Genomic DNA, 21,417 nt, shown 5'->3' with positions numbered 1-21,417 from the left:
TTTTGGTTTTCTTCTGTGATTTCTTGGTTTCTCATAAAGTCATTAGCCTCCATCTGTGCCATTCTAATTTTGAAAGAACTATTTTCTTCAGTGAGCTTTTGAATCTCCTTTTCCATTTGGCTAACTCTGCTTTGGAAAGCATTCTTCTCCTCATTGGCTTTTTGAACCTCTTTTGCCAATTGAGTTAGCCTATTTTTCAACGTGTTATTTTCTTCAGCATTTTTTTGGGTCTCCTTTAGCAAGGTGTTGACCTGCTTTTCATGCTTTTCTTGTATCTCTCTCATTTCTCTTTCCAGTTTTTCCTCCACCTCTCTTACTTGATTTTCAAAATCCTTTTTGAGCTCTTCCATGGCCTGAGCCCACTGAATATTTATTTTGGATATTTGGGATACTGAAGCCTTGACTTCTATGTCTTTCCCTGATGGTAAGCCTTGTTCTTCCTCATCAGAAAGGATGCAAGGAGATATCTGTTCACCAAGAAAGTAACCTTCTACGGTCTTTTTTTTTTCCTTTTTTGGGGCATTTTCCCAACTAGTTACTTGACTTTTGGGTCCTTTGTCAAGAGTAGGGTATACTCTGGGAATCTGTGAGATCTCAGTTCCTCCACGGTGGCACGATCAAGTGTTTACTGGTCTGGATGCAGAGAGGGATTTTTATGCTCAGTATCTTAGCATTTACCTCTCCACAGCCACCTGGCCTCCAGTTCCCAAGTCAGCACTGGGGGCTAATTTTCAGATAAGCTGGATGAGCAGGGCCACCATTCAGTGTGAGACAAAGACCAGCTGGGCCAAGGCCTCCACCCAGGGCTGAGGTAAGACTCAGCTCTTCAATGCCCCTAGGGGTTTTTACGCTCCAACAATGGAGCTTCCTTACGGCTGCTGCGCAGGCTCTGTAGCCACTGACTGTTGCTGGAGCTATGGGAAGGCCCTTCTCCCTTCCTGGCCAGCTGATAAAACCCCATCACTGACTTTTGGTGCCTGTGGGCCGAGGGATCTGAGGACCCGGGATCTGAGGACCTGCTACTGTGACTGGAGATTCCACCCCTGAGGTGTTCTCCTCCCACAGTCTTGTCGTGCCACGTCACCTGGCCAAGACTGGGCTGGGCTCCATGCTCAGCTTAGCATCCAGTGCAACTGATGTTTCTGTGGGCCTTTCAGGTCACTGTGGGCCTTTCAGGTCACTATGGGCTGGAGATCTCCTCCACTCTGTTGTTCTGCACTTCTGCTGCTCCAAAATTTGTTGAGAGTCCTTCTCTACAGGTATTTTATGGGCTGTGGGGAGGACCCTGTGTAAGTGTGTCTTTCTAGTCCGCCATCTTGGCTCCACCCCCAATAAACACAATTCTTGCCAACCAAAACATCAGAAACAATATCTTCTTTCACAAATCGCCCGGGGCTTATATGCAAGGGGAAAAAAAGCTCCAATAAAACATCAGCTTTTTCAAGTCCAAGGCAGGAATCTGGAATTCTAGCAATTCAATCTTAGGTATTGATGGCTTTTATGTTAATGATCTATTATGCAAAGTAGACCAATAGTGAACTAGTATTTTCCCCATTAGTTTACTTTATCTATTGCCCAATTATCTTAGTTTACACTGTGTATCTGCCTTAATAGAAATAAAGCAGCACTTCTTCAAAAAAAAAAAATAGTGAAGCTTTTCATTCAGATCTTGCTCCTATAATTTTTCATTTGTGAACATTCTCTCTGGGCTGGGCTGAAGTTTATTTCACATTTCATAATCAATGAAGGGTTTAATTCTTTAGGGAGACTTCTGGAATCACCACAGACTCACATATGCAGAACTGGATGGGACCAAAGAGGTCAGTAAGTCTGAGCTCCTTATTTAATAGTGAGGAAAATGAGGCCCAGAGAGGTCATGCAATTTGCCCAAGGTCAGACAGCTAATAGTAAGTATGAAGGCTAGGATGTCCTGGAAGGTTCCAGAATGGTAAGAATAAGAAGGCAGAGATACATTTCAATTTATAGCAGAGAAGAAATGCCCATATAGATGAGGGCGCAGATTCAGTGGGGTAAGGAGGGTTTACTAGAAGGCAATAAAGTAGGAAAATAAGATTACAGGGGTAATGATTAACCTACTTAAAGGAGAATACTTTCAAGGGATATAAAAGGATACCACTAATTATAACTCATAGACAGCTAGGATTTATAGCTCAGAGAACATCTAGTCCAATCCCCAGTTTGCAGATGAGGAAACCAAGGCCCAGAGTAGAGACATGACTTGTGTGGGCAGAAAGCAGAGGCCAGATTCAAACCTAGGTAATCCAAATTTCTAATATACCATAATGCAAATGAGTCTCACATATTCGTTACAGTAGTTTCTCGAAGGACCTCTATTTGAAAGTGCTTTGTAACAAGTAGTTTGAATTATTAGAGAGCATGGAAAGGCAGCTAGGTGGTGCAGTGGATAGAGCAACAGCCCTGGAGCCAGGAGGACTGAATTCAAATCCAGCCTCAGACACTTACTAACTATGTGACCCTGGGCAAGTCACTTAACCTTTTTTGCCTCAGTTTCCTTATCTTCAAAATGAGCAGCAGAAGGAAATGGCAAAATACTCCAGTATCTTTGCCAAGAAAACCCCAAATAGGGTCACGGAGAGTTGGACACAACTGAATAACAACAACAGCACAGAAAGGAACTGATCAATCAACAAGTATTTTATTAAATACCTACTAATAAGAGCCAAGCACTGTGAGAAGCTGGGGGGATACAAAGACATAAATGAAACAGCCCTCACCCTCAAGAAGCTCAAATTCCATAGCTCAATAAAAAATACATTCTCATCTATTTGCCACAAGCTCTAGCATAGGGCTAAGCCCATCACAGAAATACAAAAATGCTTGTGAAAGTAAATTCTTCCACCTGAAGCATCCCAATTACATAAAATAAACAAACAGATAACATTTACATAGCACTTCCTATGCACCAGGCCCTGTACTAAGTGCTTTACAATAACTATCTCATTTGACCCTCTCAACAACCCTGGGAGGGAGGTGCTATTATTATCTCCATCTTACAGATGAGGAAACCGAGGCACACAGAAGTGAAGTGACTTGCCCAGGGTCACACAACTAGTGAGAGTCTGAGTCTGCATTTGGATTCATGTCTCCCTGACTTTAGGAGGGTGCTCTATCCACTGTGCCACCTGGCTGCCTTTTGGTATTAGCGCTAGACTCCCACTCAGGAAGACCTGAGTTCATATCTAGCCTCAAACACTGATTAGTTGTGTGACCATGGGCAAGTCACTTTGCCTCTATCTGCCTCAGTTTCCTCATCGGTAAAATGGGGATAATAACAGGTTTGCTGTGAGGAGAAAAGGATTGTAAAGGGTTTAGCACAGGGCCTGGCACACAGGAAGCACCACATAAATGTTAGTCAGTTGTAAGGACTAAATAATGTCACATATGTAAAGTGCCTGGCACACATGAAAGCAGTACAGAAGTGCCAGCTATCCTTGTTACTTTAGTATTATTACCATTATCACCACCCTCATTACTACTGTCATTAACTAACTACTCATTACTAATTTTCACCATCACCATTATCCCCACTCATACATCCTTTACATTCTAGGTAAAGATCCGGAGGGCATCTTTCCCCAGTTTCCCCTTTCTTTCTACCATAGCTCCTACAAATACCCCGATATACCTTGATAGACACGTGCCCCTCCACCTTGTCCATCTCAGCCAAGAGTGCAGACAGCAGGGATGATTTCCCACAGCCCACTTGGCCCAACACAGCCACCAAGGAACCTTCTGGCACGGTGAAAGTGATGCTAAAAGCAAACAACAGGGAAAACCAGCATCTTTAGCAAACAAGGCAGGCAAGTGACTGGTGTAATCATCCCTGACCAGAAGGTAAACAGAGAACTAAAGAAGAGAAAGGTGGAGAAACGGGACGGGATAACTAGCACAGGAGTCCTTCCATCTCAAAAGAGAGATTTCCTTGTCTCTGTCTCCAATAAAAACAAAAATCAGGCAGATGTCAAAAAAAGGCTACTCCTCTGGGAATTTTTCAGAAATACCTGAGCAACTATCTGTCAAATCTAAATGTATTTTTAAAAATATAATATTTTATTTTTCCCCAATTACATGTTAGAACAATTCTTAAACATTTTGTTTTAAAGTTTTGAGTTCCAAATTCTATCCTTCCCTCCTTCCCTCCACCCCACCCCCCTCCCACCCCAAGATGGTAAGCAATCTAATATGGTTTAAACAAGTGCAACATGTAAATGTATTTTTTTCAGGAGACAAGAAGATGAACAAGACCCTTTTGAGCACCATTCTAGACCTTTCACTTTTAGAATGGCCCATCAAGCTTTAATGCTAAACATCGCAGAACTACAGCAAACAAGCAGTTAAGAAGCGCACTGACTTTGAAAGAAATATGACACACTTGACAAGCCAGCCGCAGACAGACTGCCAAGAGGTCACTTCCTTCAACATTGTGCTGCCTCACAAAGATAAGCAACTGAAACGGAGGAGAACAGAAGGACAAAGGGGTGGCTGCAAGGACAAAGCAGTACTTGGCAGGACAACAGAACATTCTTCAAAGGGCCCATTTTACTTTGTAGGCAATCAAAGTGGCCTATATGTGTTCTTCAACAGCAGGCACTTACATAGATCCCTTCCAGTTTGTTATTTGGGCAGGAGGAAAGGGGAGAGACAGGAGACCATCCCCCTGTTACCACCCACCCAGGAACAGGAGGTATTTGCAGTGGCCCATGAGACACATCTATAAGATAGCCAGCTGAGGTTGGTAGCAGCATCTTTGGGTCAGTTTGGAGTGCTTGCCCTGACTTACCTGTTCAGAGTTGGAGGATCATTTCTCGACCAGGTGAATGTGGCATTTTTCACAGTGACACTGGCACCTCCACCTAAAAGACAAGAGTAACAAGTTAGCTGGGACCAGATGTGGTCACAGGGCCCAGGAGAAAAAATAGACTTATCAAGGTTGAGTCAGGCAACTTGGGATTTGGCTTCCTGTCTCCTCCAGCAAGCCATGGTTGCTGGAACCCAAAGAGGAGCTGAAATCAGTATGGATGAAGACAATGGAGCAGAGGGAACAGTCTGAGTGCTAGGAAGGAAACTTTATGACAGAGTTCTGGGGTACTCTAAAGACATAAAGTTACACAGGGAGAATTATTTAATAATAAATGAATATGCCCACCAAGCAAAAAGTCAGGGAGATTATTGATTAGCGATATCTGCTACGTATGCACAGATCAGCTGAGAACACAACTCCTACCCCAATCAGATGATAGCAACCATAATAACAGCAGCTCACATTTATATAGCATTTAGCCACAGATAGATTATAGATCTGAAGGAGGAAGGGGCTACACAAGTCATTGAGCTCATCCTCCCCACTGTTGTTGTCATTAAGTCATTTTTCAGTCATGTCTGATTCTCCTTGACCCCATTTGGGGTTTTCTGGGCAGATGCTAGAGGGGTTTGCCACTTTACAGATGAAGAAACTGAGGCAAACAGGGTTAAGTGACTTGCCCTGGGTCACATGGGTAGTAAATGTCTAAGCCCAGATTTGAGTTCCAGGCCCAGTGCTCTAGCCACCACTCCCACTACATGTATTTCTCATAGCTACCTATTTATTTCCATTCCCAACTTAATGTAAGCCTTTATATAGTATTATCTGACAACACTAACCTGCAAACTAGCCTATTCTGTATCCCACTGACAGATCAATCTTCATGAAATACTGATGTCATCATGATCTTCTCAGAAATCTTTCTCAAAAAAAAGAAATCCTCACAGACCATCAAGGGTTTACCCCTTTGCCTATATCACAAGATGTGGGCCCCTCAAGCTGGCATTTAGGGCCTTCCACCACCTGGTCCCAGCCTACATTTCCAAAGTTATTTCCCACTATGACCCTATATGAATCCTCTCATCTACAAAATCAATCTTCTCCCCATCCCAAATCCCCCATCACCCCTCTGTCCCATTAAATATTCCTACTCTCATGTTTCAGGTCCACACGATGCTTTTCCCTACTATTCCAGCCCTGGTTCTGAGGTCCAAAATCATCTCATCTTTCCTTAATTAATGGCGTTTGCATTCATCTGTCCTTCACCTAAATTCCTATGACAATGACTGCTTTGGACACTAATTTTAGAACTGAACCATATTCTTTTATTTTAATATTCTGATGTGTCATGAAGTAAATCTCAGCTCAATAAAAACAGAATGATAAATTGAGAATCAAAGGACCTGGGTTCCAAACCTAGCATTACCAATCACTAGCCTCCCTGGGCCTCAGTTTCCTCAGCCGTAAAATAAGGAGGTTGCCCTCGATGGTCTCTGAGGTCCAGCCCAGCTCTAAATCTTTGATGATATGAAGCGTGAGGTAAGACGCTATGCTTTATACTCATTATTTCTTAGACTCAGGAAAATAATAAACATACCCAGGACACTCAGACATCTGTTCAATGATAGATGGAATTTTCTATGCAAGACAGGCATCTCATTTGATAAATGAAAACTAACTGAAGACTTTTAGCCTAAACTTTTATTACCAAAAAAATAAGAAAATAACAAAACATTTAAGAAAATTAAGAAAGGTTGCACCTGCTGTAAAACAGGGAGGGGCGCAAGATCTGGGTGACAGCTGCTATCACAGCTACGGATGATGATGATGATGACAGCTAGAACTTATATAACAGCAGTTTAAGGCTTACAAAGCTATTGATACTCATCCTCATTCTGCAGATGAGCAAACTGAGGCTGACTGCATGACTTGCCCAGCATCACTGCAGCGACATACTCCAAGAGTCTAAGGTGGGATTTGAACTGAGGTCTTCCTGACTCTAGATCCAGCTCTCGAGACAATGTCACCGAGCTGCTTCCTCAGGTTCATGATTAAAAAGTGGCACACCATCAGTTGGGGAATGGCTGACCAAGTTATGGTATATGCTTTTCATGAAATACTATTAAATGATGAGCAGGAACATTTCAGAAAAATCTGGGAAGACTTATATGAACTGATGCAAAGTGAAGTAAACAGAACCAGGAGACCATGGTACACAGTAATGACAACATTGCACAATGATCCACTGTGAAAGACTTTCTCAGTAATAGAGTGAACCAAGACAATTCTGAAGGACCTATGCTGAAAAATGTCATTCACTTAAAGAGAAAGAACTCACGGAGTCTGAATGCAGATTGAAGTGTTAATTCTACTTTATTTTTCTTGGGTTTTTTGTTTTTAGTTTCATAACTAACATGGAAATATGTTTTCCATGACTGCACACATATAACTTTTAATTGTTTGCCTCCTCAATGAGAAGGGTGAGAGAGAATCTGGAACTCTAAATAGTAAAAAAAAACCAAAGGTTAAAAATTGTTTTTACACATAATTGGGAAAAATAAAATACAAAAATTTTCAATTTTTTAAAACTTAAAAAGGAAAGAGGTTAAGAAAAATAAGGAGGAGGGCAGATTCATTTCAGAAAGTCAAAATAATGGTGTGTTTGGTGCCTGAAATGGCTATTTTAAAGCAAGGGCTCTTAGAACCCGGGGTCCACAGACTATCCCTATGGGGGGAGAGAGGGCTAATAAATCGATTTTAAGGGTTCTGTGAACTCAGGTGGGAAAATAATTTATTTCAATAATTTGTTATCTTATGCATTTTATTTGGGGCTTATTATTCTGAGAAGGGCTCCACAGCCTTTACCAGACTAGACAAAATGATTAAGGATGTCTATACATTACTCAAGAAAAACTCTGCTCTCTGAGATTTTTAGACACCTGAAGTAGTAAGCTTTAGCAGTAATGAGAAACCTGCCCCCATCCCCATCAACTTTCAACCCACACAGTTTCCTAGACAAATCTGACTTGAGAGGAGACGGCATCCTTCCTGTGTTATGTAGGATTTGAGTCTAGGCTAACAGAGAATAACCACGGCATCAGGCAGAAAGAACACTGAAACTTGAGGCCATCTGTCCTGAGCTGGAAGACAGGAAAACAAAGTGGGCAGCACTGAGAATGTTCACACTGCAGGCATCCCTGCAGGACTGGGGAGAGGACAACACTCTCCACATCCCATTCTGCCCTCCTCCCTCCCCTTGACACTTTCCTCTGTGCTAAACAAACTGCAGGGGTAAAATTAAATGACAAAGAAAGCCAAGAAAAAGAAGGGGTGTGGAGAGGAGAAGGAAGGAGTGAAAGACAGGGCATCCTGACACAGTGAGAAAAAACAAATACTCACCATCTTTGATAGATTTTCTCACTATGCTGTCTGGATCCAGTTCTTCATGGGAAAGGAATATCCTGAGGCGTTTCAGGGAAACACTTGCCTAAACAGACAGTAATTATAGGTGGTGGTGGTTGTTCTTTTTAAAAATAGCATAAGATTTACAAGCTACTTAAAAAAAAAAAGCAGAAGCTTTCCCTCACCTATCAGCCACCCCGCTACCAAAAATTAAGAAAGGCTGTCAGCCCCAAATTTCAGCCTGATGGGCATGAGCTTCCTTGATGCCCAGACAGAATGCCCTCCAAGACTCAAATGTTCCATCATGGGAACCGCCCTGATGCCCCTCCAAGGTCAGCCTGCCTACCTACACCAGAATTTGGGCAATTCATTCTGACTTGTGTCAATATATGGCTCCATTTAAGATAGTGAGACTACCACGTCCACTTCCAATGGCTTTGAGTCTGTTTCAGTTATTAAAAAAAACCAAAAACCCAACATGTACACAAAGCCATAACCCTGGGTCACATTCACTGAGGTTTTCTGAAACTGAAGTTTGCAAACAAACAGATTTATAAGAGAAGGCGAACCTTTGGTTAAAAGTGTGGAGATGCTTCCAAAACTCTACTTCAAGGATCTGGGACTTCATCTATGTGGGCTACCCCTTCTAACAATACAAAGGCCCTGCCTGGTAAATGGTTCCACACATTACTTATGTAGGTGAGAAAATTCAAGACCTGATGGTCAATCATCCAGGAAAAATATTCTCTAAATTCAGCTAGACTGGTCCACAGATAACAGGTACAGTCCATCACCAGGACTAGGACCTTCCCATCTGCCAGACCTCATATTTTGCTGGCATAGACTTTGAGAACCCAGAGTAGGCTTTATGCCCTGTGTGAAGGACAAAACACATACATCTAAAGTCCCTGTAGTCATTTCCAAAATCTCCATGTGCCAAACTCCACCTATAGCTAACTCTTAACATGTAGATATCCTGGATCACGGGCACTTTGAGAAGGATGACCTTTTTTTCAAGAAAGTTAGAACATACCAGAGTGAATTGGGGCGACAGGGAAAAATTAAAAAAAACAAACAAACAACAATGCTTTTCTAAGAATTCCCTATCTTTGAAATCATATATCCAGTCTAGACCTGTACCTGTACAATGCTGCTAATGACCATGGGAAGAATATTCAGGGGAAACCGGAGGATGTTGAATAAGGCCAGGGAAACAAAAGCTTTCTGGGCGTCCAGGATGTTGTTCTTATCTACCGTCACGTAGACTGCAAAAGTAGACAGTGCCACCTGAAAACGAAAGACAAAAATCTCAGCTTTCTTCCTTGAAACTTGCAATCTTCTTTACAGTCGCCAACCACATGTGGTCCTTCCAGACTCTACTCACAGGCATGCGGATAAAACAATAGCAGCTCCCTTTTATTCATGAAGGACCAAATACTCTGGATATGTTGTCTCATTCAATCTTTACAACAACCCTTGGAGGTAAGTTAGTATAAGTAGCAGTCCTACACTTTTTTTTAACAAATGAGTAAACTAAGGTTTAGAGAGACTGAGTGATTAGGACAGGTAGCTAATAAGTGAGAGAACTGGGATTTGAACACAGGCCTTCTGACTGTTACGTCTACTCTACCATGACAACAGGTGCAATAGTCTTCAAGCAATATCCCTCCAAAAAATAAAAATGTCAAACAAATAGAAGAGCTCAAAGGCAAGAAATGACTCTTTCTCACAATGTGTTTGCCCTCCTGACACAATCAGCTCTCTTCTCTGGGTTTTCATGACCCTGCTTTCTCCTGGTTCTTCTTCTGCCTAAGTGTATTCACAGTTTCCTTTGCTGGATCTTCATCCGTGCCATCAGCCCACTAACAGCGAGTATCCCCCAAGGCTGTGTCCTGAGCCTCCTCTACTTTCCTCTTTTCTATCTTGATTAGTGATCTCAATAGCTCCCATCTCTAAACAGATGATTCACAGAGCTGAATATCCAGCTCTTGTCTCTCGGCTGAGCTCTAATCCTGCATCACCAACTGCTTTTTTGACATGTCAACCTACAAGTCTCAGAGGCAGCTCAAACTCAACATGGCAAAACAAAACTCATCGTTTTCTCTTTCAAACTGTCCTAATAACCTCAAGAGCACCACCAGCCTCCCCAGTTCATGACTTGGGCTCAAAATCTTGGCATTTTTGATCAACTCCTCACTCGGTCAGCCTGCATTAACTAAACCATTGCTAGTTTTTGCAGTTTCTGCCTTCATCTCTCCTTCCTTTTCTCAATCAAACTCACAGAAAAATCTAACAACACTCATTGTCTCCACAACCTCCTGCCATCCGGCTTCAGACCTCATCACAGTTACCAAAGATCTCCTAATAGGATCGTTCCTGCTGCGTTTGATTTGCTGGTCATTTATTTCTCTTGGCTCTTCTCTCTTCAATGGGCTTTCCTCCTGTCTGACCTCTCCTCAGTCTTTTTTATTAGCTCATTATCCATACCACAGCCCCTAACTTTTAACATTCTCCAAGGCTCTGCCTTGGGCCCTGATCTTCTTCTCTTTCTACCCACTCTTAAATGACATCATCAGCTTCCATGGGTTTAATGATCATCTCTACACCACTGAGTCAAAGTTCTCACCTCAGACACTTGACACTCACTAGCTGTGTGACCTTGAGCAAGTCACTTAACCCCAACTGCCTCATCCTGGGTCATCTCCAGTCATCTTGATGAATATCTGGCCACTGGATTCAGATGGCTCTGGAGGAGAAGTGAGGCTGGTGACCTGCACAGCCCTCACTCACTCAAAACAAAGTCAAGTGCAAGTCATGTCATCATTTCTCCGATGGCATGGTCTTCTTCGGCAACAAAGGATGAACACACACACACATCCAACCATTTCTACCTCTGTATCTCGTACCCTATTCCTTTCATCTATTCACAGGGCCAACACCTTACCTTAGACTCTCACTGCCTGTCCCACAGACAACTGCAACAACTTCTTAATTGGTCTCTTGGCCTCAAGTCTCTCCCCACTCCAGTCCATCCTCCGTACTAGCTGCCAAGTGATTCTCTTAGCGATTTTCCTTAAGTGCGAATCTGACCATGTCTCTCCCCTACTAATCAATAATTTCCAGTAGTTTCTCATTGCCTCTGGGAAACAACATAAATTCCACTTTTCAGTTTATAGAGAGAGCCCTCTAACCTGCCCCCAATCTACTTTTTTCCAAGTCCCACTGCACATTACTCTCCCAATGGGATCCAGTCAAACTGGCCTTCTCTCATTTCTCATCTTGTTCATTCCATCTTCTGTCCTTTAGCTTTCACACTGGCTCTCCTGTACCTCCTCATTTCTAATTCATAGAATCTCCATTTTTCTCAAAAGGCACATCTTAAGCACTACCTCTTACATGAAACCTTTTATGATTCTCCTAATTGCCAAATCTCCTTCCTCTTAAATTATCTGGTATTTATTCAGCATGGACTTCATTTTCTTACTGGCCCTGACTGTCTGGACTTCAAATCCATGCCTTCTATATTGCTAGCTCATCCCAGAACTTTCCCCACCAAATGAGGGCTCCTTGACATAGAACAGCCTACCATCCATAGGGGCTGCCCCTCCCTGGAATATTCCTCCACAAAGCCCATCTCCCTTCTCCCACTCGGGAGCTCCTTCTCAAGCCTCAATTTTGTGGAAGGATCTAGATCCTCCTGCTTTCATTCCCCATCAGCCCTTGCAACTGTCTCACTGGACTTCAAAACCACGTCCCTGTGCCAACTCCTTTGCCTCTTCTCCCTTTCATGGATGGTTTGTTTTGCTCGTAATTGCATCCCTAGTACTTGGTGTAGGGCCTGACACATGGAAAATGTCTAATAAATGCTTGTTCCCTTTTTTCCTTAGATAGGATGTTCCAAAAGTCTTGGCTCTAATAGTTTAAAACTTCACTAAGACTTCTGGAACACCTTGAATATATGTGTATTTGTTGTCCCTGTTGATAAAACAGGGTCCTGAAGAGGAAGGATCGGTTCACCCTTTTTATTTGTAACCACTAGTATGGTTCCTGGAACATGACAGGTACTTAATGCATTCTGATTAATTAAGAGACCTATCCTCCATTGTGCCCTATGAAGCTTTTCCCATGAAAATCAATCAGGGAGGAGAATGAGACACACATTTTTGTATGTGGGAATCTGTTTTGCTTGACTGAATATATGTTACAAGGATTTTGCTTTCTAAATGCTTTATAACTGAACAAAATAGATAAATTTGGCATTGTATTTGCATAAAGAAAGCACTGGGCCAAGAAAATAGAAGACTCAAGTTTGAATCTCACCTCTGCCACTAATGGGATAGCTTTCTTTCAACTGACTGATTCACTCCAAGCTGGCCTGTTTTCTCACCTTCCCATAAACATTCCACTTTTATTCACATCTTTTTGGTTCATGTTCTTATCTCTTCCAACAGACAGGAAGAGCCTGTTTTCATCTCTCAATGAAATCTTACCTATCCATAAAGGTTCCACTTTTAAGTTCCACACATGCTATAAAACGTTCCCAGCAGATTCAAGCCTCCTGAGATCTCTTCCTAACCTGACTTCCTACAACACGTTGTCTGTACCATACATTTAGGCACTTCATCACATCCTGCCTCTCCTTCATGTCATGTCACACATATGTGATTTTTCCACTGAGTCATTCAGTAAACTCTTTAAAGGGAATAATTATATCTTAGATACTTTGATTCCTCCGAAGTATCAGTGCAGGCAGAGCAACTTAATCACAGCCTGTTAAATTCAATAGAGAGTAACGAAAGTTTTTTTTTAAAACCCTCAAAGAATATGTCCTAATGATAGTGGGTCAGTGGATCACACCGGAAGATCAGTGCAGTGCACACGCAAACAGTATGGTGCAGAAATACATGAACTGAACAGGAAGACAGATGGAGTGAGGAAGTGGAGGACAAGAAGGTAGATTATAGTAAAAAAGAAACAGTCATGTAAAACAACCTTCCTAAGCCTGAAGTGAGGATTAAAAGGGAAAAAAAAGAACTAGACTCTAAGGATGTACCTTAAATTGCCTCTCAGAAAACCAGGAAATAGTTGAGCAAATTGTGGCATATAAATGTAATGGAATATTATTTTGGCACAAGAAAAGACAAGAAAATTGAAAACAAATAAATAAATAAATTTGGAAGGAAAAACTCTGCTCTAGACCCATTAAAAAAAAGAGGATTTGTAAGAATCCTGAGAAATGCGAACTAATACAAGTGAAATGAATAAAACTTGAAGAAAAATGTACAAGGACAGTAGCAATGTAAAGAAAAACAACTTTGGAAGACTTGAGAATGCTGACCAACATCATAATCGACCAGAGGACCTATGAGGATGCATGAGAACCACCTCCCAAGAAAAGGTAAAAGATTCACACAGTAGAGCCAAGTATTTTTGGACATGAGTAATGCATTTTGTTTGACTGTGTTTATTTCTTACAGGGCCTTTTTCGCTGTTTCTTGGCTACAAATCAGGGAGATGTTGGGGAGGAGTGTTAATAAGTGATTGCCCCCCAAAGTGAGCCATTGAAATATTTTTTTAAATGTACACAAGACAAAGAAGCAAAGTCTGGAGGAAGCAAGACAGGTTTGAAAGTAATAAGTAAAATACAGAACTTTTTTAAGCAAGCACCATGACATGGAGATTCACAGTTTCATGTCTTCTTTTTGTTTTCTACTGTGTCTACAAAAATACTCTTTTTTCTGGTATTTAAGTTCAGAATTTTTTAAAATGTGAAAAAAGTTTATTAGATTGCAGGGCAAGATATTTTTAAAAAGAGTGAAAGAATTGGGATCAAATATCTTAAGCTGGAGTAAGTTATCAAGTTAAGGACAGAGAAAGGATGCGAAAAAATACTACCCTACTTGTCCCACAATTTTTTGCAGGGAGAAAAAGAATCTCTATTTTCCAAGTCCTTGACACCCACACTCCTTACCATACACCCACTAAGAGTAATATATCATTCTTTACAGTCCAAGTAAAAAGTACCAATCCACCACCACACCAAAGCATGATCGTTAGAGTCATTTGTCCAGTAGAGATGATGGGTTTTTGCCCTGAGCCATCTGTTGTAGAGGGATGAGGAGGGTTATATTTATAAATGAAGGTTATGTGAAAAGTGAAGGTATCAATACTTTTTTAAAAAAAGTCTAGTTATGTTGTTTTCATTAAGGGCAATTAATAGAATTTAAATTTTTATTAATTATCTTTTACTAATTTTATTAATTCTTATCAATTTTTAAAATTTTACATCACTTTTATTTATAAATATATACTTATGCCTAGACGGAATTCTTTAAAGGGGGGAAAAAGCAGTTCAGCAAAACTAACTAATCTATCAACTGAGTCTGATAACAGACTTCTCTTCCTCTGTAAAGGGAAGGAAATATTAGTGAACAGGCATTTATTAAGCACCTAGTATGTGTTAGGAACAATGCTAAAGCACTGGGGATGCAAAGAAAGGAAAAAACAAAAACCCCAGCTCTCAAGATCACAGTCTCTCAGGGGAGCAAATAAATATAAACAAGGCATAGACAGGATAAAAAACATTACCTAGGAGAAAGGCTCTGAGATTAAGGAAGACTGGGAAAAGCTTCGGGAAGACTTTAGCTGAGACTTGAAGGAAGCCTGGAGGTGGAGACAAGAAGGAACAGTGCTCCAGGCGTGGCGGACAGGAAGTGAAAATGCTCAGAATCGAGGAATGAGATTTCTTGTATTAGGAACTGCAAGGAAAACTGGATGGCAGAGGACAAGGTATGGAAAGACTGGGAAGGTAGAAAGGGACCAGCTTATAAAGAGCTTTAAAAGCCAAACAGAGTTTTTATGTTTGATCTGGAAGTAAGAGGGAACCCCTGGAGTTCACTGAATGGGGGGATGACACGAGTACAACTGCACTTTGGGAAAATCATTTGGAAAGCTTGAGGATGAACTGGAGAAATGCATTCTCTCATCTTTTCTTTGGGGTCAAGCTCGGTCATTAAAATTACAAAGCATTTGCATGGGATGTTTTTGTTCTTTCCATTTATGCTACTGTAGACTGACTTTAAACATAGCAGGTTATACTTTCAGGGGAAAAAACAGCATATAAAAAAATGGGCTGGTGATAGTGCCCCTGCCAGGACCTACCACCCCAGGATCCTGTCTTTCATCACATCTCTGTCTCTATAAACATTTCGCTGTCATTAAAAGGAAAGAATCTTCCAGGGTAAAGAACATTAAGGTGTCTTCAAACAAAACAGAACATATTTTATCCTAATGTAGTCAGAGGCCTTGGGCTTTTAAGTCAGAGGTTAAGATTTACTGCTTTTTCAGTCCTGCTGCAGCTTCCAGACTGTATTATGCAAAAGATCTATTTGGAATGGATTATATCTTCAAAGCACAATCATACAACCAGCACTTTAAACTCCACTGATCCAAAAAAATAAAAAAATTTAGCTACAAATTGTAAAAGTTAAGAAGGAATGTACTGTCCTCCCTCCAGCTCCCTCAGAAGTCTCTCCTTGTTTTCACAACCAGAGAGCGTGGTAGGAAAATATGACTAAGACGAAAACGTTGGGCTGACACACCTAGAATGATCGGCTTCGATGAATGAAGCAAAATGCAAAGCAGGGGCTTCTGGGAGAACTTCCTCCCCCTGTCTTAAGTAAGAAATCATGAGGCATGTTCCTCCTTGTATCATCCTCTTCCTAGGTTATGAGATGAGTCAATCGGTCAACAAGCATTTATTAAGCACTTTGGCATTCTCTCAATGCTGGTGGGAGCGAGACACAGGAGTATGAAAATTAAAAAGGGTGTTACCACTCAATTCTCTTAACAGAATGATTTAGGAAAATAGAAAAGCGCTGGCATTTGAAGCTTGGTCCTCTGGGCAAGCCGCAATTAGAAAAGTACCGAGGGGGCGGAGCCAAGATGGCGTAGTAGAAAGACGCACATACACATAGCTCTGAACCCACAACCCATAGAACAACTACAAAGAAGTAACTCACGGCGAATTCTGCACCCAGAGGCCACAGAACATTGGAGCGAGGGAGATTTCTGTTCCGGAGAGACCTGCAAACCTCTCGTAAAAGGTCCTTCGTGCTGCGGACTGGGCGCCGGGACTGGGAGCTGAGTACAGCCCTGCCGTGGCCACGGCACCGAGAGGAACAGATCCGAGCGGGCTTCAGGGACGGGATCTCCAGCGGCCGCACAAGTACCTCCACCCACAGGTGACGGGGGTCTGTGAGAGAGTCCCTTTGGTGGGTCGAGGGGGGAGTGGGGTGCCCCCATGGCTCGGGCCCCCTCGGGAGACAGAAGCTGAGGGGCAGCTGCAGACCAGGGCTCTCCAAGCAGGCAGGAGCCTGGATCCATTGTTGAAGGTCTGTGCATAAACTCCCTGAGGGAACTGAGCCTGAGAGGCAGCCCTGCCCTCACCTGAGCATCTGAATTTAATCTCACACTGAATAGCAGCCCTGCCCCCGCCCAAAGCCCTGAGGCTGGAAGCAGCATTTGAATCTCAGACCCCAAACACTGGCTGGGAGGATCAGGAGGGGAGGTGGGTGTGAGGAAAATATTCAGAGGTCAAGTCACTGGCTGGGAAAATGCCCAGAAAAGGGAAAAGAAATAAGACTATAGAAGGTTACTTTCTTGGTGAACAGGCATTTCCTCCCTTCCTTTCTGATGAGGAAGAGCAATGCTTACCATCAGGCAAAGACACAGAAATCAAGGCTTCTGTGTCCCAGCCCACTCAATGGGCACAGGCCATGGAAGAGCTCAAAAAGAATTTTGAAAATCAAGTTAGAGAGGTGGAGGAAAAGCTGGGAAGAGAAATGAGAGACATGAAGTCAAAGCATGAACAGCAAATCAGCTCCCTGCTAAAGGAGACCCAAAAAAATGTTGAAGAAAATAACACCTTGAAAACTAGCCTAACTCAATTGGCAAAAGAGGTTCAAAAAGCCAATGAGGAGAAGAAAGCTTTCAAAAGCAGAATTAGCCAAATGGAAAAGGAGATTCAAAAGCTCACTGAAGAAAATAGTTCTTTCAAAATTAGAATGGAACAGATGGAGGCTAATGACTTTATGAGAAACCAAGAAATCACAAAACAAAACCAAAAGAATGAAAAAATGGAAGATAATGTGAAATATCTCATTGGAAAAACAACTGACCTGGAAAATAGAGCCAGGAGAGACAATTTAAAAATTGTGGGACTACCTGAAAGCCATGATCAGAAAAAGAGCCTAGACATCATCTTTCATGAAATTATCAATGAAAACTGCCCTGAGATTCTAGAACCAGAGGGCAAAATAAATATTCAAGGAATCCACAGAACACCGCCTGAAAGAGATCCAAAAAGAGAAACTCCTAGGAACATTGTGGCCAAATTCCAGAACTCCCGGGTGAAAGAGAAAATATTGCAAGCAGCTAGAAAGAAACAATTCAAGTATTGTGGAAATACAATCAGGATAACACAAGATCTAGCAGCTTCTACATTAAGGGATCAAAGGGCATGGAATAGGATATTCCAGAAGTCAAAGGAACTAGGACTAAAACCAAGAATCACCTACCCAGCAAAACTGAGTATAATACTTCAGGGGAAAAATTGGTCTTTCAATGAAATAGAGGATTTTCAAGCATTCTTGATGAAAAGACCAGAGCTGAAAAGAAAATTTGACTTCCAAACACAAGAATGAAGAGAAACATGAAAAGGTGAACAGCAAAGAGAAGTCATAAGGGACTTACTAAAGTTGAACTGTTTACATTCCTACATGGAAAGACAATATTTGTAACTCTTGAAACATTTCAGTATCTGGGTACTGGGTGGGATTACACACACACACATGCACACATGCACACACACATAGAGACAGAGTGCACAGAGTGAATTGAAGAGGATGGGATCATATCTTAAAAAAAAATGAAATCAAGCAGTGAGAGAGAAAGATATTGGGAGGAGAAAGGGAGAATTGAATGGGGCAAATTATCTCTCATAAAAGAGGCAAGCAAAAGACTCATTTAGTGGAGGGATAAAGAGGGGAGGTGAGAGAAAAACATGAAGTCTACTCTCATCACATTCCACTAAAGGAAAGAATAAAATGCCTACTCATTTTGGTATGAAAACCTATCTTACAATACAGGAAAGTGGAGGATAAGGGGATAAGCAGAGTGGGGGGGGATGATAGAAGGGAGGGCATGGGGAGGAGAGTGCAATTTGAGGTCAACACTCATGGGGAGGGATAGGATCAAAAGAGAATAGAAGTAATGGGGGACAGGATAGGATGGAGGGAAATATAGTTAGTCCTATACAACACAACTATTATGGAAGTCATTTGCAAAACTACACAGATTTGGCCTATATTGAATTGCTTGCCTTCCAAAGGGAAGGGGTGGAGAGGGAGGGAGCTAAAGAAGTTGGAACTCAAAGTGTTAGGACCAGCTGTAATGTTCTTACCACTAGGAAATAAGAAATACAGGTAAAGGGGTATAGAAAGCTATCTGGCCCTACAGGACAAAAGAGAAGACAGAGACAAGGGCAGAGAGGGATGATAGAAGAGAGAGCAGATTGGTCATAGGGGCAATTAGAATGCTTGGCGTTTGGGGGGGGAGGGGAGAAAAGGGGAAAAATTTGAAACCCAAAATTTTGTGAAAATGAATGTTAAAAGCTAAATAAAAAAAAAAAAAAAAAAAGAAAAGTACCGAGATCATTTACTCCACCGCCATCACACCCCCAGTCCCCGCCACTATTTAGAGGATAAGGAAACTCAAATAAGAAGCAAAGGAGATAATTTTGTAAAGCGCTTTGTAGATCTTACAGTGAAATATAAATTATTGTTACTGACTAAAGAGAGATGAACTAATTTGCCAAGGCCACACCATCACTGATTTGCAAAGCTAGAATTAGAAACCTGTTCTCCAGACTTCTAATCCCATGCCCTATTACACAGTTTGGTTTATTCAATCCCCAAGCACTTATTAAGCACCGACTGTGTGTAGAACTTTGTACAAGGCACAGTAGGAGATACAAAAGTTTAGATAAGACACCACATTTGCTGTTACGAGCCTATAAAGGAGCTAAGTCATATACATAACTATACATCAGTGTATGGTAAATACATTAGAGAGTTGCAAGACAAAAGCAGGATCAGAGATTTAGATCTGGAAAAGGACACTTGTATCTAGCCCAACCCCTATATTTTACAGTCAAGGAATCTGAATCTCAAGATCTAAGTGGCTTGCCCGAGGTCATGCAGAGAGTAAATGGCAGACCTGTGACTATATTTAACTCAGATTCTCAATCTCCAGGGCCAGTGATCTCTCCACAGACCAACATGGCCTCTATAATGACCTAAGAACTGAGAAGGTAGGTCCTTACCAAGAGGTGGAAAATCAGGAAAAATTTTATGGGAAGGTGGTATTTGAGTCAGGCTTTAAAGACGTGGAAGAATTTAAAAGGTCAATATGGGAAGGAAGGACCTCCCAGGCACAGTCAGAAAAGCAGAGCTACCAAAGAGTAGTCCTTTAGGGTTGAAGCATCATAACAATCTTTAAGTAGGATGATACTAGAATTCAGAAAGCCTGGAATGTCAGGCAAAAGAGCCTGACCTTTACTGAGGTTGGAGGGAACCCTTAGAAATGTTTGGGCAGAAGTGTATAAGATCTATGCATAAAAAGATTATTTTGGTCACAATATGACAAACTAACAGTAACTTCTAAAGTATGTTGTTCTTTAAGATTTATAAAATGCTTTCCTCAAAACCCTATAAAATAGCAAAAAGATTAGGCATCTGGTCAGAAAGACCTGAGTTCAAATCCTCACAAACTCTGTGCTATAATTATCCTCATTCTTCAAATTAGGAAACTGAGGCACAAAGACATTATAGTGTCTAAGGCAAGATCTGAGCTCAGGTCTTCCTGACTTCAGGTCCAACATTCTATGCACTGCACCAACAGAAAATGGCCTCCAAATAAACTTTCCTAACACTTCATATGCCTGAAATAATTTTGGAAGTTATTCTTCAACCTTACAGTTCTGTCAATCTAATAATCTCAGGTTTTTTTTCAAGCTTTCTATGCATTTTTCATTTCACAATCTTTTATTTCACTTTTTTCCCTTCAAGTCCCAGTTAAAGTTTGGAAATAGTCTTTTGGTCTATTTGGGTCCAAACTGGGTCCATTTGGGTTCAAATGGATACCGAGTCACTATATCCCAGAACCCCTGAATTTCAGAGTTGAAAACTACCATGGAATGATCCATTCTCACTTACCCATTTTACCCATGAGAAGACTGAGGCCCAGTCTTCTCAGGGTCACACATGTGAGGCAGTAGCAGAACCAAGGCTAAGACCCAGTTCGGTCTCCGGACTCCCCATCTGACATTGTTTCTGCCAAGCCATGCTAAGGCTAAATGAAACCTAGTTGCAGGCAAATCTCCACTTGGCTGTGGTATGATGTTTGCGAATGGGCAGGGCAGTCTGCGTTTGGAAGGCTAGTACGTTCATTGTGGTTTATTTCTTCCTCTTCATTAAGCAACTAAATAAACATTTACTAAGTTCTTACTATATGTCAAACACTGCACTTGGTCCTGGGGTCATAAAGGAAGAAATGCCAAAGTGCCTGCACTCAGAGACATCCTCTACTGAGAGAAACAATGTGTTCATGCATGAACATTACAAAATGTGCATGAAATAAATACAAGGTAACTTGAGGTAGATAACGAGTGGCTTCACACAGAAGCAAACTTTGATATGAGCATGAAGGTAACTAAGGATTCTAAAAGTTAGGCAGGAAGCACAGCCTGAGCAAAGGCACGGAAGTAGGAAATGTCATGTTGTACATGTGAAGCAGCAATAAGTCCAGTTTGGCTGGACTACCTGAGAGAGCCTGGAGACAGGTGGTGAAGGAATTTAAATGACAAACAGAGAAGTCTGTGCTTGATTCTAGGGAAAACAGGATGCCCCTGGGTTCACTGAATGAGGAAATGACATGGTCAGATATATGCCCTGGTAAAAATCCCTTAGAGGCCCCATGCCTGCAATTTAGCTCATTTCCCAGCAAGTGGGTTGTGATGCCTAGGCTTTGGTCACACAGATTCTCTGAAAAGAAAAACCTATTAACACTTTGTTCCACTTAGAAAGCTCTATTTAGGTAGAAATAGTTTAACT

General features: G+C 41.6%; 1 protein-coding gene across 3 annotated transcripts in view; it reads right to left on the bottom strand.

Moving 5' to 3' along the window:
* Positions 1–21,417, bottom strand: part of ABCC1 (ATP binding cassette subfamily C member 1 (ABCC1 blood group)) — a 131,278-nt gene that overhangs the window by 37,646 nt on the left and 72,215 nt on the right. For all 3 annotated transcript variants that reach the window (XM_072610438.1, XM_072610445.1, XM_072610454.1), the window contains 4 exons: positions 9,386–9,532; positions 8,243–8,330; positions 4,823–4,895; positions 3,668–3,794 (listed from right to left, as the gene is read on the bottom strand). In XM_072610438.1, coding sequence (XP_072466539.1) covers positions 3,668–3,794; positions 4,823–4,895; positions 8,243–8,330; positions 9,386–9,532 — 435 coding nt within the window. The remainder of the gene's footprint in view (positions 1–3,667; positions 3,795–4,822; positions 4,896–8,242; positions 8,331–9,385; positions 9,533–21,417) is intronic.

This window comes from Notamacropus eugenii, chromosome 1 (assembly GCF_028372415.1).
Source record: "Notamacropus eugenii isolate mMacEug1 chromosome 1, mMacEug1.pri_v2, whole genome shotgun sequence".
Lineage (NCBI taxonomy): Eukaryota > Metazoa > Chordata > Mammalia > Diprotodontia > Macropodidae > Notamacropus > Notamacropus eugenii.
The sequence above is the reverse complement of the archived record's forward strand: the minus strand, read 5'-3'. Positions and strand labels throughout refer to the sequence as shown.